The following is an 18,804-nucleotide window of genomic DNA, read 5'->3' as shown; positions in this document are numbered from 1 at the left end:
ATTTATTATTTAAAAAAAAAAAGCTTTTAGCATGACATAGTTTGTTCAGCTGTACTATTGGGTACAACGGGCATCCTGAATATCACTGTTGGCCAACATGCAAATTTCAGCTATCTTTCATTGTTGAGAGGAGGCCCTGTCTGAAATAAACACACTACGGGCTTGTGAAGATGCCCATCACAGACATATGCCAACAGTGAAGTGCAAGAGGGGACAGTGCTAGATGATGACCCAGGAATTCTCGAACTTTGAATACCAGAGCGCTCCGAAGCCTTTGAACAGACGTGAAGGCACCAGAAGGTGCCTACTATGGCCTACTCTTGAAGCTTTGCTTCAATATGGAGAGGCAGTAGATGTGCATCCCAATTGGTAGGGTATTCGAACATAATGCAGATCTACTCCTATGTCAAACTCTTTAGTTCAATGTAATATTCCTGTTTGTACACTTCTGTTGGTTAAAACTTACATGAGCACAGGGTATGGTATGGGTATAGTAAGGTTAGTGGTTACATTCCAGTGCACTTCAACAGTACCAAATGCAGGCTGTTACTACCATCCATGGTCACAGCGCTTAGGGCAAACACATGGTCTCACCACTGCCGATCACCGTTAATGACATATGGAAAACTATTCAGCAATGCAGCTAACTTTAGCAGTTGCTTCACACCTCAAAACGTACAAAAACATGTGGAAAGCATGCTGACTCTTAAAGTGATGCCAAACTCAAGAGTTAAATCTTAAAAATGCATTCAAGTATGTTAACTTTTAACAGAAATGTATCTTATTTGTGTATCACTCGGCTATAGATCCTCAAATCATCTCTGAATTGGTGCCGACACTGTCCTGTTCTTGAGGTGGCTACTTTTGTTCCCCATGGTCCATGTGTGTTGTAAAGTAGCCACCGCTCCGCTAAAAATACAGTCACATGCATTAAACACCAAGCAAACTGAAGAGGACAAAGTTATAAAAAGGCTTACCTGGCATGGTAACTTCTGGCTCCTTCTCATCCTCAAATCTGAATGGCTGTGATGTTACACCCCAGGGATCTTCAATATTCAATAAGGTGCCCTGTAATGTCTCAGAGAGTTTACAGGCTGCCAGGAGATTTCCAGCATTCTCCAATTCAGCATCCCCAGTGATTTCTGAACTCTGTGCAGGAAAAATGCTGCATGAAGACGGTGAAGGGGCGCTGAATGCTATTTTAGAATGTTCTGGGCTTTTTTCTTGAATGGGGCTATAAATGCATGAATAAACAGCACATATTATTATTACATATTATGTCATGAAAAGGCTAAATGTAAGAAAAACTGAAAGTGCTGTACCTGAGCTTCCTTATTTTTGATGGCTGGACAGTTTTATCCTCAGAAGAGTCCAAACCCATATGACTGCTGCTGTTTGTATATGAACCCACTGCATTTTCTGTTAAAAGAAAACCATAACTTATAGCAGTGACAAAACCAGAAACTCACAAAAACAAAACCTGTTATGAATGTCGTTTTTATGTAGTCTGCAACGTTTTTGTTTTTATGTATAGTACACCCTCTCTAGTGTAGACAGCTTACCAGTGCTCCAACGCCCTATTTGCCAAGTGGAGTCTCCTAAATAAAATGTACTTCTTGGGATGAGGAAGCATGTGACCCTTGCCCCTTCCTCCCATGAAGCATCTTTTTTCCAAGCCAGAGTACGGAAAAGGTCTTTTAAATTATTTTAAAAATTACAGGACTTTTATTTGCCAACATTCAGGAGTTGGGAGACTCTGAGATCAGGCAGTTGACGAGGTAGCAATTACCTAATTTTATCGTGATTTCTAGGACTGCTGGAGGCAGCCATCAGTACAGCTCCCCATAGGAATGAATAAGGAGGCGGCATGCATGCGCAGGCTGAAGAGTACTTGACAATTTGGTGCAGCATCCCAACAGGGCAGCACAGTGAAGATCACTAGATCAAGCATAAGGGTGAGTATCAGACTAGGAGGGCTGCACTTTGGGGTGTTGCTGCATCCATTAAAAGGACAAGTTGTGCCTTTATTGTACCAAAGGAGGCAAACATAGATGTGAAATAAGAAAGGGTGTACAGTTCAAATGATTTAAGACTCAATTTTAAGATTCTTACAAACCTCAGCAATTAATGGCTTCAAAATATTTTTGGTATTAACTATAACAGCTACAAAAATCATAAAATGAATTCAGAGGAACCATTCATTATTGTTCAAAAAAACTAGATCCTATATAATATGAAAATGCAAAACACAAATGGGGAAATGTATCCAAACTGAAGCAGACAGAATGTGGAGCAGGTGCCCATGGCAAACTATCAGCTTCTCTCTTTAGTTTGTTAAGCTTTAAAAATGAAAGATAGAAGCGTATTGGTAACTATGGACAACTGCTCCAGGTTTTAATAATTTCCCTCAATGTTTATTCGCTACCTTTATCCTCCAGTATCTGCCAAGTTTGCTCAGGCTGCCTGTTGCCGGCAGGAGTAGATGCAAATCGAGCTGCTTGTGCAAAGTCTCCTGTACTATTTGGACTGGGGGCCAGTGTTTTGTTACATCGACCAGCCCACACGGTGCAGTCATCCACCGGAGATTCAGCAGCTTTCACCTCGTCCTATAAAGAGATGGCAGATAAACAATAGTTATGTACAGTTTTACAACATGGAAACAGACAAGGAACTGGCACTTGAAACATTTTTCTGCCACTTAAGAACAGACATTACTTTTTTCAGCAATATTATCTGCTGCTGTTCTGATTAAACTAACAAATGCGGTCCAGTCACTTCCCAATTTGTGAGCTTTAAGGTCCAATTTCAGCATGGGAAAATATTTAAAATGTTGAATCCGCTGGTTAAAAAAAAAAAAAAAAAAAAAAAAAAAGCAGTACCTAACCTCTGGCACTGTCCCTCTTAGACTCACCAATCCAGTGATGTGGCATCACTCCTCTTTTGGGTTGAATGATGCCTAGCATCATTCAACCAGTTATCTGTGAATCACAGGGGAATGCTAGAGAATGGTGCCACATCAGTCGATTATGGATTTTAGGATCCGCCCACTGTTGAAGAAAGAAAAGGGCAAAGAGGACCCATTACATAATCGCACCTGATCAAAGACACCAAGAAAGAAAAAAGTATACAATTAAAAAAATTGAAATGATTAAGACTTCATTACTGCTGTAAGGGAGAGGAAGGGAAAGGGTGATGGAGATTTCAAATCCAGAATAGAACTTTAAAGTGACAATAAACTCAGGAGTTAAAGTAGTATTCAAGGCCGGGGGAGTTTTTTTTACCTTAATTCATTCTCCCCCACTTACCTGTGAACACTGCTGTCAACGTTCCTAGGCTCCTTCTGCTGTCATTCAAAGTGTGATTGTGGTAGAGGGGGGTGTGGCCAGCCGCAAGCTGTGTGTCTATTGACGTAGACAGCTACTTGCAGGCACGGTCAGGAAGGTGCACGCATGGGAGCCTCCACAGCAGTCCGGTAGCTGATGGAGGCAACCACACAGAGGGCAGGAGGGAGCAATGCGGGGCTTAGGAAAAAAAAAAAGACGCTTTCATGAATTTAAGGTTTAACTCCTGAGTTTAGTTTAATTTTAAAGTAGAAGTGCCTCATTCCAGAATTGCATGACTTCCCTAGCATTGTAATAAAAGATATACTATTAATGAAAACAGAGAGCCATCACATGACCAAATAATGAAATTTCTGGGGAATGCTCAGATCAAAAAAAAGGAGCTCATACAGGTGCTGAATTATCTACAAGTACTTGGGGCCGTGACTAGTTGGTGAGTACCCATTCTGGTGGGAGTTTGAGGAATTTGGAGAGAGCATGGCTCGATCAAGGATAACATGACAATATAGAACCAAATAACAGACTGCAGGTAATTAGGACTTAGAAACAAGAGAAGCACATTGCTTTGTACCGAGAGATCATAATAGAAATAATGGGACTTCACAAAATAAGTTAAATCAAATTCCTGCCACTTATTAACAGGTGGCTTTGTTTTCCTGTTGTTACCAACATTGCCCTTGTATAAAAATCTGTCACTAAGAATGGGCTACTAACAGCAACTGTCCTGCAGATGAAATTGGACAATACAAGGACCTAGTCTTAGTACTGAATCAAACCTATGTTTAGCAGTAAACAAGCAAATAAAATGGAATGCATTACTACTACAAATTCAACTCTATTTGCACCTTATTAGAGAAGGGTCATCTAGTGAAACAAGTAGTATCAAGGTCTGTTAGTCCCAAATGCTAAAAAACAGCAGTAGTCTCGCCATATACTTTGAAAAAGACTCTGTACACTGAAATCATCACATTTTAACTTCAACAATACTCCAGAAGTACCAGCACAACCATGATCAGTGAAATAACTGTTGAAGTTATTTTTCCAGGGAAATGGAACTTACACTTTTAAAAGTAGGTCTGAGTACAGGATGTTCCCCAAATGTCTTCACCTCTGTTTGCTGGACTTTGGAAGCACTGCAAAAAGAAGAGAAGTCAGCTTAAAAAGGTGACTAAAAGGCAGCTTTAGAAAACAAGAACCCGATACAAATACGCATTAAAAAAATGGTTGTACATAAACAGTTCCATCATACTGCTTCTTTAAAAGCGAAAACAGAGAATCCACAACACAATATTTCAAATCCCATTCACAATCATTACAGATAAATGCAAAGCGGTGTCATGAGAATTTACAAACAGAACGCTTGTGTAATTTGGGAGGAAAGCAGCTGTGACCATTTTATTATCCCAGCATGTTGATCCTCTGAGATTATATGATCTAAAGGCAGATGTTGAATCAATGTGTGAGAAGTTGTTATGGCTCTGGCACCATAGCATGGTATCTGAATCTAGACTTAATATAATCCTAGTTCAGGAAACTTACTTTAGTTTTTATAGCAGCTAATGCATGCTAGAGTTAAATGACATTTAGTGACTAACACTAACTTAATAAGTACATTTAGTCTTGATCTAGAACACTACAGAGCAGTACAAAACTGCTACAAAAAATATTCCAACTTACTCATTTGGTTTAGCTATATCATCTTCAAAGATGCAGAAGGCAGATGGCAAAGTTGGCACAGAGTTGCGTAGTCCCAGAAGACCACCTACATCCGAATTATCTACAAAAGAAAATACATTACTCTTAAATGCGTAACTGCACCTTTGTTGTAAAAAAAAAAAAAAACTAAAAAAAAAAAAACCCAGCACAAACACAACCCACCCCCGGTCATTTACATCCACTATACAGATTTTAGCAAACTGGACTGCACAATCCTAGCATTTTAAAACAGCCCTTTAATTGTTTTTTTTTTGTTTTCTTTATTTAATCTAGGAAATAACAGAAGAACTCCAGGAATTATTTTTATTAACCCTTGTAGTCAGACTACCCCCACACTGCACAGTCCTACCTGGTGCCTTTTGTACTTTCTTGGCATTAGTCCTCTTTTGGGTCACAGGAGGACATTTACTAAAACTCTGCATGTAACAGGCTATTGCACTCTATATGCGGACAGCGCAGAGCAGCGCTGCTGCCGGGACGGATCCCGACAATATTTTCACAATCCACCCCGCTACATGACAACTGGCTCTGCCTCTCTGGAGCCACATACAGGAAAAGGGGTGGGCACAGCTGTCTGTCCCTCCAGTCAGTGCTGGAGAAACAGAGAGGGGAATCCCTGCGTGTAACGGTGAATGACAGTTCACGATCTTCTCCCTGCAGAGAGCAGTGACTAGGTAATCAGCAGTATGCAATTGCTCCGTTCTTGACCAATAGAGCTAATGTGTGACAGCTGCAGTGTCACACGCCGGCTATAACTATGGGGGATGAGTGCATTCTACTCTCCCCATAATTCTCCTTTAAACTGATACATGGATTCCTTTTACCTGCAGCCACTTTCCGAGCTGGGGGTATTCCTGCTTTAATCACATGATTAGACTTGTCCAATATTGGTCCCATATCAAGCATAAAACTGCTAGGTATAGCAGTGAGCCAATCACACAAACAGGAGATGACTTTTCTGGTGATGTTTTGTACACTAGCGGTGAACATAAACACCCCATAGAAGGAAGTCATGTTTAAAAATTTTTGTGTGAATATTTTTCAATAAAAAACACATTTCTGGAAATATTTACAGTGTTACAAAAATATAGCTGGTTGCAGTTTAAGCCAAAAGTTAATTTTTATGAACATTAATTTCTAAAAAGAGCTTACGTAGCAACTATCCTTGTTATAGATACATTTTCAGCAAAAACTTACTGTCATTTCGGCAGAGGGTCTCAATATCAGGTTTACTGGGATCTGCCATTTCAAAGAGGTTTTCGTCCTCTTCATCACCAGGTAAAGTAGATGTCTGGAAGATGTCCATTATAAAACCTGTAAGAAAAACATGGTAACATGTAATTTAGCAAATAACTTCAAGCATAAGGTACGTTGAAAACTCTTTATCGGGTGCATAAGAAATGTACTTCCATGTCTCACATCTGTACAAAGAAAGTTTTCATATGGAGAAACAAGAATGTTTGGTAAAATGGGTGGCCATTGCTTTCTGTCAAGAATCATAACAAAACAAAAAAAAGCCTCCCAGTTTTAGAATGCAACACAAAACTTTAAAGAGCTCCAGGAAATCTGAAAATTAACCCTTGCAGTGGGGCTACCCCCTCATTGTTCATTTTAGTCTAGGGGCTATAATAAAGAAGATATACTCACCTGATCCTCAGTCCGGCAGCGTGGGATGTCTCGGTGTCCTTACGGCTAATGCAAGTCAATAGACCTGCATTAGGCATGATGATATCATAGGTCCTTAGGAAGCCAGAGCCCGGAGAAGGCTAGGGGGACCGGTCTTGCAGCCAAGTGGAAATGAGGGACAAGTGGAGTATATTTTCTTTATTTTAGCCCTATACCAAAAAGGGCACACAACCGTTGCAGTATTTTTTTACATATCCTGGAGTTTTTCCTTTAATGAACTACTCTATGCAATAGTGATGTCAAACATTGCATTTTAGAGTGGTTCATGACAAGTGTAAAAGTCTGCACTACTAACCCAATGCAAGCCAATTAAGTATGTATTCATTGGTTAGACCCATCAACCCTTGTAGTGGAGCTACTCCAGCACAGCAAGGGTTAAGTGCTCGTTTGTGTCCAGGTGTTAAAATAACAAAGATCTACTCATCAAAAACTCTGAGTGAGCCAGCTGTCAGAGCTTCCAGCCTCTCTGCCCCTCCCCTGCAGGACTGTAATCTTCCTTAGCGTCTTTACCACTATACACAGTGAATAGACATTGATGATTTACTGGCTGCAGAGAAGCAGGAAAATGTTGGAAGGACCAGTCTAAGAAGCTGGCTTGGAGCTTTGGGTGAGTATATCCTTGTTTTTTTTAACCTGGACACAACCAAGCAGTTAACCCTCGTAGTGTGGGGGTAGCCCAGCTGCAAGGGTTAATAAAAAAAAATCCTTCAGTTCTTATTAAATGGACAGTGATAGGAAAAATAGGATTTTTGTACTCACCGCAAAATCCTTTTCTCTCCGTTCATTGCAGGACACAGGGCAACAGATCGTAGATCCTTTACTGTAGGTATATCGCCACCTGCAGGAGAAGGACGCTAGGCACACAAGACAAAGACAGCCTAGGGGCGGCCCCTGCTGGTGGTCCAACCCCCCACCTGCCGACAAGTGTCAAGTAACAAGCAGTTAGGAGTACACACCCAATATAGAGGGCGGGACCTGTGTCCTTCAATGTACGGAGAGAAAAAGGATTTCACGGTGAGTACAAAAATCCTATTTTCTCTCCCATTCATTGAAGGACACAGGGCAACAGATCGTAGATCCTGTACTGTAAGGACGTCACCAAGCAGTAACACACGGAGGGATGTGCAAAAGAACCAAAATACCCCTCAAAGAGCAGCCTGCAACACTTTGCGCCCCAACCCAGCATCCGCCGATGCCGAAACATCCACCTTATAGAACTTGACAAAAGGTGTGAATGGAAGACCAAGTAGCGGCCTTACAAACCTGAGAAACCGAGGCACCATGGAGGAAGGCCCTAGATGCCCCACCAGCCCTAGTCGAATGGGCAGTGACAGGAGAGGGAGACTCGTGCCACTTAACGGTGCACGCCTAAACATGACAAATCCACCGAGAAATGGTAGCCGCCAACACGGCCAGGCCCATACGGGGTCCCTCTGTGAGCATGAACAATGAATCTGACTCACGGAAAGAAGCAGTAGCTACCAGATAAACAAAGAGCACGCACCACATCAAAACAGAGCAGCGCTCTTTCCTTCCTATGAACCGTTTCGGGCACAGAGAAGGCAAGACAATGTCCTCATTCAGATGGAACGCCGACACAACCTTAGGCAGGAAAGCCGGTTGAGGACGTAGAACAGCCTTGTCCCTATGAAGAACAAGCATCGGTGACTTGCAGTACAAGGCAGCCAACTCAGACACCCGTCGAACTGAAGTGATTGCAACCAAAAAGACCAGAAGCGAAATTGCCCGCAGAGGCTCAAAGGGAGATTCCTGCAACACCAAATTCAGATCCCACGGCACCCAAGGCGAGCGAACAGCAGGAGCTGGAGACTTGTCAGCAGGTGGGGGGGTTGGGCCACCAGCAGGGGCCACCCCTAGGCTGTCTTTGTCTTTTGTGGTGTGCCTAGCGTCCTTCTCCTGCAGGTGGCGATATACCTACAGCAAAGGATCTACGATCTGTTGACCTGTGTCCTTCAATGAACGGGAGAGAAAAATACATGTTAAAAGGAGAACTATGAGGCGAGTGCTTTCCACTCACCTCATAGTTCTAGCCGACCTGTGACAATGAGACTGTCACAGGTCAGCTCAGTAGATCGGGAGGTGAGCGAACATATAACGGTGTTCGCTCACCTCTCGATCCTGTCACAGCTCTATGCCGTGACAGGGAAGGGGCTGGATTCCCCCCTCCCCGATCCGCCAGCGCTGACTGGCAGAACGGACGGGGGAGGGGGCGGGTACAGCTGGCTCTGCCTCTAGATAGGCAGAGCCAGCTGTCACTCACGCAGCTGGACGGATCTCGACATCAATGTCGGGATCCGCTCCGGCGTCTCACTATACCGCGAGCTGTAGCTCGCAGTATACTGAGCTTAGGGTAACGGGAGGACGCTAGTTTGTGTCCTCCGGTTACCCTAAGGAGAACTATGGGGAAAAGCCCTGACCCCATAGTTCTCCTTTAAATATAAGAAAAATGAAGAGGGAAGTGTAAAAAAACAGGATGTGCTTGGCCAACCCGCTGCTTTGAATCCGGCCTGGGGTGGATTTAGAGACATCAATCCAACAAAACCAGATTATATGATTAACTGCTTTTGTTTATCAAGAAGTGGTTATTTTCTCATAACCCATGTGGGGTAAAAATGTGCCAAGTACTATCTCGGAAGCTTAAAAGGAGAACTATGGAATCAGTGTTTTTCCCCATAGTTCTCCTTAGGGTAACGGGAGGACAAAAACTAGCGTCCTGCCGTTACCCTAAGCTCAGTATACCGCGAGCTACAGCTCGCGGTATACTGAGACGCCGCGGCGGATCCCGGCGTAGATGACGGGATCCGCCCAGCTGCGTGAGTGACAGCTGGCTCAGCCTATCTAGAGGCAGAGCCAGCTGTACCTATCCCCTCCCCCGTCCGTTCCGCCAGTCAGCGCTGGCAGATCGGAGCGGGGATAGGGGAATCCAGCCCCTCCCCGTCACGGCAGAGAGCCGTGACAGGATCGAGAGGTGAGCAAACCTGGTATGTGTTCGCTCACCTCCCGATCTACTGAGCCGACCTGTGACAGTCTCATTGTCACAGGTTGGCTAGAACTATGAGGTGAGTGGAAAGCACTCGCCTCATAGTTCTCCTTTAAGAAGAAGAAAAAAAAAAAAAAAAAAGCTTTTGTATTTATTTTTTCTCATTTTGTGTTGGGGAGCTTAGCCATCCCATCATTCTGTCCCAGAAACATGACAGGAAGTGAGTGGAAATCTCTCTAAAATAAGCAAAATGCCCCCAATATTACCTGACAAAAAGTGATAACAAGACTAAGAGGTCCAAATGTTTTTATTAACATTATTTCGTCTGAGAATAGACCTATGTTTAAATAAACTTACTGTTGATTGACACTTCTGTTGGAGGTCTGTTCAAAGCATAAACTACTCTTTAGCTAAAATAATAATACTTTTTAACATAACCTTCCCTTCAGCTAGTTTGATGTCATGTCCCAGTGTTCTTGAGGTCAGCTTTGTAATGAAAATACTGCCGTCCTCAACCTTATTCACACCTAAAAGTCACAGTAAAGCCCCCCCCCATATGCTGCTGTAAGTAGTTATCTTATGTGTTGCCTCTTGAGTTGAACATCTTCTCCTTTCCAGTGGTTTTCATCAGTCCCCTCAGCGCTGGTGCCGGTCTCAAATCCAGCGCCCACTCTTTTTCAGTACTCCACGGAGCCTGTCCAGGGTGCATGCTCCTGCACGCATACATTAACTGCCATTGAGTCACTCCTCCCCTTTGGTAAAATAAAGTGCACATGTCCCCACATACAAAGCCTCCTGCACGGCCATTCTGCAGCCGGGAGCAAGCAGCGCAGACACAGCACTTTGAACATATTTTAGATGTTGGGGCATGCTATACTGCTTGCTAGCAGTAGATATATTTTTTTTAAAACAGGAGCCTTTGATACCACTTTAAAGGTATTACAGGCTTTCAAAAATGTCCTCACTTTTTCCTTCTTTTCACAAGGTAGTACATATTGAGTTGTCCCATTGTGAACTGGTGTTCCCACTGAAAAATGTCCCTTTACCTCATATTCCCATAACACCCTAAAATTTTCGATTTCCCATCACTTTCTCTCCCAGTGACCAAAGTCACCATTACAAAAACATGAGGTTGAATCTCCCAAGAAGGCATACAAAACAATAAAAAACCCCTGGCAGAGGTTCTAACCATTTTCTACCCTAAGAAAGCTTGGGCTGTAGACACATTATAAATTTAGGATGTACATCCTGGCATTCTCTGAGGCGGGCATCATTAAGCACATCTTACCCAGTGCTTCCTTGGTGTTCACTGTAGGCGAGGGAAGGACTTTAGATGGCGTAGCTTGCACATATCCTAGTGACGTGTTGGGCGTAACATGTGAGGTATTTGCTATATAACCCGATGAGTTGGCTACTGTGTGAAGTATAGAGAGAACAAGAACACAATGAATAAACCACAAGCATACCTGTACTATTAGGAATATACAAACAAGATCCACCATTTTACCTTCCCTCGTTGCAGGTTGTAACTTCACCATACTGGCACTAATGTTTTGAATCCTAAGACAGAACACACATTGAATGAGTTTGCAAGGCAGTGGTCCGAAAAAAACAAAAACAAAAACAACCCATCACTTCAAACCAAAGTCATTATTACACTTACATTGTTCTTTGAGTGTCAGAATGTGACGTTGCTGATCGTTCCAGAAAAGAGCATGGTTTAGTAGACATGCTGCCATCAGATGTCAATGGGGCAGGGTGCTGAGAATGATGCACTTCTTGCTCAGCTCTACTGCAAGTTTGGGCATCCAGTAGGGAGAGAGAGGACAGTTGCCCAGATGGAGAGGGGTTGTATTGGGATGTAGAAATTCCTGGGGAAACCGATGGTTGTGCCGCGGGAGCCAGCTCGAAGGGAGAGCGAGGAACTGATACTGTCATGTGTGGTTGATTTTCATTCTGGACTGTTGAGGTCAACATGCTGAAGTTTGAAGGCATCTGTTGAATTTTCAATAAAAACAAACATACATAAAAAATTTGATATGGATGCGCTATGAGGCCAAAATGGAACAATTTTCTTTAAATTCTAGGTCAAGACAAAAAAAAAAAGATGCTTTTTTTGTCGCATAGCGGAACGATAAAGCCCTTGCCTTATGTCTGTCTGTGCCCCTGCTGCAAATTTCCTCCCACTGCCTGCAAAAAACATTTTTCAGCAGGACAGGCAGTGAGGGGAAAACGTTCGAACGGAGCACTGGATAGCAGTAAAAACCTGACAGGAGTTCCAATTCTTGCAAGCTCTATCCTAAACTGTAATAAAGACTTTTGGCTTGACATACCATTTTAAGTTTACCAAAAGCCTTATGATGCTATTCATTACTAGTTTGGTCAGCCTGTAAATACACCGGATTTTGCTATCAATTCTGGAGCTAAAGAAACTACATGTGATAGAATATGTGATCTACAGATATGTCGCTTAACCTTCATGCATAAGAGTCAAAAGCTAGTTAAATCCGATAGCAAAGTATAAAATGTACAGGAAAAACTAAGAGCCATTTGGAAAAAAGCTATAACCAAAGCGATACTCATTTCTTTTGTGTACAACTACTGAAAATTTTATATAGCAACTATTCAGTCTACTACAAAAGATGTTAAAAAAAAAAGCATTGCCCACCCACACAATATCTGAAAAGATTCACTTACTGCAAAAATGAGGGCAGACGTCCCTGAAAAAAAAAAAGTTTCAAATCTTTTTAACCCCCTTCCTCTCGTTTATGATCCATTCTATTTTTGTGCTGAACTGTACAGTAAACCTTTCACCTCCTTTATCCTGCACATCTGTATATTAAGAGAACTATGAGGTGAGTGCTTTTCACTCACCTCATAGTTCTAGCCGACCTGTGACAATGAGACTGTCACAGGTCGGCTCAGTAGATCGGGAGGTGAGCGAACATATACCGGGTTCGCTCGCCTCTCGATCCTGTCACGGCTCTCTGCCGTGACAGGGGAGGGGCTGGATACCCCTCTACGATCTGCCAGCGCTGACTGGCGGAAGGGACGGGGGAGAGGGCGGGTACAGCTGGCTCTGCCTCTAGATAGGTAGAGCCAGCTGTCACTCACGCAGCTGGGCGGATCCCGTCATCTAAGTCGGGATCCGCTCCGGCGTCTCAGTATACCGCGAGCTGTAGCTCACAGTATACTGAGCTTAGGGTAACGGGAGGACGCTAGTTTGTGTCCTCCCGTTACCCTAAGGAGAACTATGGGGAAAAACACTGACCCCATAGTTCTCCTTTAACTGCTTCATCTCCATCCTTGTATGTGATGGCCTGTCTACGGCCTGTACATTTAGGCCCCGTTCCCACTGCGCGATATGCAAATCGCGCGTTTGTCGCGCGATTTGCATATTGCGCGCGATGTCGCGTTCAATCTTGCATTGAGCAAGCTTGAATCGTGGCTAAATCCGCTCCAAAAAGGGTCCTGCTGTAGCGACACACGACCCGCGACAGCAGGACCCTTTGCCCCATTGAAATGCATTGGAGCGCGATATCGCACGGTAATTTGCCGCGATATCGTGGGAATTACCGCGCGATAAATCGCTCAATGTGAACGGGGCTTTATTGTATCTAGTGCACTATTACCAAGCTCCATGTTTTAACCCCCTCAATACCAGCATGTTTCTCCATTTCCAAAAAATTGCGGCCAAAAAAAAAAATCAGATCACCTTTATATTTTGGGGATTTTCATACGGTCTGACATTTTTTATTAGCTATGATTTATAAATGAAAGTATGAGAAAGGGGCTTTTTTTCTGATATATTGGTCCTTTTTTATTTACTTTAGAAGGTAAAAAAAAAGAAATGGTTATCAAATACTACTAATAGAAAGCTCTATTTGTCGCAAAAAATGATATAAAATTAATTTTGTTACAGTGTTGTGTGACGAAGGAACAGCACTAAAAACTGAAAAATGGCCTGGTAATGAATGGGGTAGAACATGCCAGTACTGAAGTGGTTAACATTAACCTCAGGGACAGCCGTTGTAAAAAAATGGCCGGCAGGTCTCTAGATCTGAGCGGGCGTCTTTACACGTCCGCCCAGCCAAGCCCACCTGCGCGCGCCGTGCGGGAAACACTGGCGATCTAAAAACAGGCACCGATGCCTGTTAACATACAAGCGATCGCTTGTATGAGCTGCCGGCCGTGTCCCCCCCCTCCCTACGCGGCCTCCTCCTCCCGTTGTCACGCCGGTCCCGGGCTCCGCTGTTCCCGGTGCGAGCCCGGGACCAGCATACGGCCTCTGTCACGGGATCAGAGGGAGCTCGGTATACGAGCTCCCTCCGGTCCCCTCTCCGCTGCCAGAATGCGGAAGTGATGTATAATACATCACTTCCGCATTCTCGTGTCACTCTCCAGCTTCAGACGCTGGAGAGAAGCTGATGAAGCAGATCCCTTCATCAGCTTCTTCAGGGGGGGTTCTAGGTGACATTAGGGGTCTTGGAGACCCCTGATGTCTCCATAAAGAGGACCTGCCACATCTTTTGCTATCACAGCAAAGGGTATCACAGGGTTTCTTAGCCCCCTATGTGATAGGAAAAAAAAATGAAAGTTTCCAAAATAAAATTAAAGTCACACATAAAAAAGAATTAAAATTTATTTTTATTTTTTTAAAGCCCCCACCCATACATACACGCATGCAAACATGCGTCAGGTGCGCATACCTGCGAAAACGATGATTGCGCCCATTACACATCGCCGCGAACATCGCAGTGAGAGCGATATTTTAGGGCCATCAATCACTGATAACACTAAACTGATGAGCGGTAAAAGCGTCACCTATGGTCAATTTTGGGTATTGTAGTTTCCTGCGATTTCGTGGGTGCGCGCAATTTTTAAGCATGGCATGTTTGGTGTCTATTTACCCGACGTGACCCCGTCTTTTATATTTTTCCAAAAAATTGGGTAATAATAATTGTTTCCTAACAATGTGAAATATAGTAAAAAATAAAACCCCCAGTGGTGATTAAATACCACCAAAAGAAAGCTCTATCTGTCCCCAAAAAAGGGTATAAAATTCATTTCAGTACAGCGTTGCATGACGGAATAAATGTCAGTCAAAGTACCGCAGCGCTGAATACTGAAAAATGGCCTGGCCAGGAAGGGGGTCTAAACACCTGGTCTTGAAGTGGTTAAATAGAACCTGTGCTTTAACCAGAGAGGTGTTGGAAGAGTGTTGTTAGTACTATGTAAGTTTCAAGTCATGATTTAAAGCTTACACATACTCTTTTGTGCAAGAACGCGCAGCTGGGGAAGGAGGACATTATATGAACTACTATATACATTACTTAATGTTGTATGGGCAAAGCACAGGCTCAATTTGAAATACAAGGGTATAAAGCATGCTGCAATACCACATTGCACCAGGAGGTGGCACTGAAGACCCCCTGGCACATTAGAACACAGAAGTTGATGTAATCTCAAGCAAAAAAGGATTTCCAGATTGAGTGGAAACTGCTTTAAAGATTATCTGAAAGTTTTAATCACCTTGTCACTAGAACTACAGTAGAAGCTGAGTTTAGAACTCCAATAACAGCTTCTACTGTAATTATGCGATTTAATGTTCTGCTTGCCTCGCATGAAGTTAAATATACTAGAAAATCACTGTAGCTGCACAACTCTAATTAAAAAAGGAGTTGCGTTAGTCTGCATAATAAGATTGAAATCGACAACTATTGCAAAGGTTATCAAGAATCATTCTTACTGCTGCACTGGGCTCAGAAGTAGGCTTGTTTGCAGCTGCCTGGCCATTTAGCAGGCTGCTCAGTTGCTCCATCTTCTGCTTCAACATATTTTCTTGGATAGCAGCCTCCTCCTTGACCTTCGTGTATTTCTTTTGTTCTTCCTCTATTAATGAATATACAAAATTGCTGAATCCAGTATTAAAAAACAATTATCTTGCCTAGCAACTTATACGGCTATGAAGGCAATCAATTAACTAGACAAAAAATATTCAGTCAATAGTGGAACCACAACTATTAAGTTTGGGGGAAGGATTAAAAGTCCCCAATGTATCACAGGTCAATAGAAACCTTCCAAGGTGGAGAGGGGATGAGGCGCTGGACAACGAACTTCCTCTAAATAGGAGCAATATTTGGGCTTGATGGCTCAGTTCCGGCAAACTCTTCACCAAAAGGGGGGGCCCTTCAGTGGGAGTGCTGTCCATATACCTTGCTGCAGTCCTGACCGGCTATGCCAAAATAAACGGGTGCTTGAAATTAACGCGGAAGGCGCCGCTTAGAATACAGATATAAAGATAGATATCGGCACAAAAATATGTCAGTGCGAATCCATTTTATTGATAAGTGTCATCACAGCAAGCGCTTTCGGGGGGCCACGTAGGGCCCACTTCATCAGGTTCAAAAATGACAACATTGACATTTCTGAACCTGACGAGGGGGCCCTACGTGGCCCTGAAAGCGCTTGTCATGATGACACTTAATAAAATGGATTCGCACGGACGTGGCATTTCTGTGATGGTGTGCTGATGACATCTATGTTTACGGCAGTGGGAGGGGACCCCAGAATGAGAAATCCATGTAAATAAAGAGTAAAAAGAACACCAAGCAGCCATCTCAAGAGTCCCAAATCGTTATTGGTTTCACAAATGACGACAATACGCACAGTCCAAGAATTTTGGGGAATCCGCCTTCATCAGGGCTACAATTAGATACATTAAATACCTAATACAAATACTATCTAAATAATGTTCAATTTTCTATATAGCATTTCTTAGATGTCTTTAGTGTATCTCTTTGTACCCCTGTTGAAGGGGGCTACCTGACCCCCAAAACACATTGGTTGCTCTGATCTTGTTGTCATTATCGAAGCCAATAAAGGTTCTTGAAATGATTGCCTGGTGCTCTTTTTAGTCTTCATTCAATATAAAGACTTGATTGAGGTGTTAGCCCCCTCTATCCAAAAGTGTAGATTGAATTTTTGAGTCAAACATTAGATTTAAATAACCACACTCATTTCAGTTGCAAAGGGTAAGGAAGGTCTGATGGACTTCTCTGTGCTGCAAATGCAATGCATCACTCTAAAAGCCTTACACTAAACATTCCAAATTGGGAGCACATCTTCCTTTTTTTCTAGATCAGGCAGAATAAATTTCCCCAAAAAGCCTGTGAATGCAGACGACCAGGTTGATCAATAACTTTGGACCCCAGAAAGGACCTGTGCAGTGTTTCAGCAAGATTCAGCTGTCAAGGGCTAGGGAGAGTTGCATCTTTGTACCTCTGCCTTCCCTCAACCATTCTGCCCAAGATGCAACATAGAGATCTGAAACAAACAAGAGTTAAAAAGAACGATGGGGTAAGTGTTTTTCCCCATAGTTCTCTTAAGGGTCAGGGGCGGACATATACTAGCATCCTTCCGTGACCCAAAGCTCAGTTATTGTGAGCTACAGCTCGCGGTGCACTGAGACAGCCGCAGCCAGGACGGATCCCGACAATGCTGTTGAGATCCACCCAGCTGCGTAAGTGACAGCTGGCTCTGCCTATCTAGAGGCAAAGCCAGCTGTGCCCACCCCCTCCCCATCCGTTCCTCCAGTCAGCGCTGGAGGATCGGAGCAGGGAGGGGGGAAATCCCTGCGGGAAGCCGTGACTGACCGTCACTGCTCTCTGCAGGGACATTATCGAGAAGTGAGCGAGCGACGGTATGTGTTCGCTCACTTCCCGATCTATTGCAACAGTTTGTCACAGGTCGGCTCGAACTATGAGGGTGAGCGATTTTCACTCACATCATAGTTCTTCTTTAACTTGGAATGGAATGCCGACAGGAGGACTTGGAAGCATTGGAAGTGAAAAAAAATGAAACTGCAGTAAAGATTACCCCACTGGTGCATCTTTTGACGCTGTTCACATTTCTTCCTGTAGATTATTGCTCTGAATTCCTCAAGGGACATCTCGGAATCTCCACAGATTAGTTTGTCCCTACAGTACATGGGAACCTGCTTGATTTCTGCAGAAGATGCAACTGGTGTAGGTACCACAGCCGACTTTGAGATCGTCACCCACTTGTTACTGAAACATACCAAAAGAAAAAAATAAAATGTTAAAATATTGATCGTTAATTGGATTTTTTCAGTGACTATGCCATGAGTGGTCCACAGTCTAGTAATCAAGTTGTAAAAACCATCAGAAAGGCTTGCTTGTGGCTCACGGGCTGCACAGGTGTATTCTCAAATACATAGATACAGTTTTGACAAGTTTGAGAACCTGTCAGCTAATGCTTTAAAGTATTTCCTCAGAGCAGACACTATAGGATGTTTGCTTGTTACCTGTTCGCCAGAAAACCCTCCTTTGTGTGCACCTCTAAAATTAGTCCCATTTGGTTACCAACTTCACCAACATCAGGACTAATGGTGGTCTCACACCTAATTAGATTCCCAATAAATCAGATCCCTAAGATCGGTAAACTTGGAAATTAAGTTATTGGTAAATTCACGGGATTCAACATATGCAGTGCGTCTTAAAGAGACTGTCATGGGTGGGAAGGGGAAGACACGACTGTTGCAGGTATGAAGTATAGGCACCTAGAAGAACATGCACATACCTGCCAGAGCCTTCCAATGTTCCAGCCACATTGTAAGTTCAGGCCATTCTGACAAGCAAAGCTTCAGTACTTCCTTATCGTGTCAAAGCTTGCCCATCCCTTCCTACCTCCTGCATAATACTATTGGTTAATTAGACTGTCCATTATAGTGATAGGCCAATAGGAATGCCCAAGTGAGGGCCTTAGCGGACCACTCCAGCACTACCTCCAGAAAGTACAGGTGCTTTCCCTGGCATTTGGTCATGACAGGAAGGTTTAAGAGGCTGCAGTAGGTGGTGCCTGGATCTTCATACCTGCAGTAGTTTGTTGCTCTTACAGAGTCTCTCTAAGCCTCACCCACTGTAATTTCCCTTTCCACTAAGCATACCCTTCTTTGGTCACTGAAAGCTCATTTGACAGAGGTTGCATTTCATCTCTTGTTTAGATAGGAACTTAGGCCCCTGGTTACAAAGACTAGGT

The 18,804-nt window shown here is 43.4% G+C and overlaps 1 protein-coding gene across 1 annotated transcript in view; it reads right to left on the bottom strand.

Moving 5' to 3' along the window:
- Positions 1 to 18,804, bottom strand: part of BUB1 (BUB1 mitotic checkpoint serine/threonine kinase) — a 36,808-nt gene that overhangs the window by 7,614 nt on the left and 10,390 nt on the right. The window contains exons 8-18 of the mRNA XM_018572972.1: positions 17,623 to 17,813; positions 15,494 to 15,636; positions 11,408 to 11,739; positions 11,252 to 11,304; positions 11,033 to 11,158; positions 6,255 to 6,371; positions 5,019 to 5,118; positions 4,402 to 4,474; positions 2,426 to 2,606; positions 1,323 to 1,419; positions 978 to 1,234 (exon numbers count right to left, since the gene is read on the bottom strand). Of these exons, the coding sequence (XP_018428474.1) occupies positions 978 to 1,234; positions 1,323 to 1,419; positions 2,426 to 2,606; positions 4,402 to 4,474; positions 5,019 to 5,118; positions 6,255 to 6,371; positions 11,033 to 11,158; positions 11,252 to 11,304; positions 11,408 to 11,739; positions 15,494 to 15,636; positions 17,623 to 17,813 (1,670 nt within the window). The remainder of the gene's footprint in view (positions 1 to 977; positions 1,235 to 1,322; positions 1,420 to 2,425; positions 2,607 to 4,401; positions 4,475 to 5,018; positions 5,119 to 6,254; positions 6,372 to 11,032; positions 11,159 to 11,251; positions 11,305 to 11,407; positions 11,740 to 15,493; positions 15,637 to 17,622; positions 17,814 to 18,804) is intronic.

Source organism: Nanorana parkeri, unplaced genomic scaffold (genome assembly GCF_000935625.1).
Source record: "Nanorana parkeri isolate BGI_ZX_2015 unplaced genomic scaffold, ASM93562v1 scaffold46, whole genome shotgun sequence".
NCBI lineage: Eukaryota > Metazoa > Chordata > Amphibia > Anura > Dicroglossidae > Nanorana > Nanorana parkeri.
The sequence above is the reverse complement of the archived record's forward strand: the minus strand, read 5'-3'. Positions and strand labels throughout refer to the sequence as shown.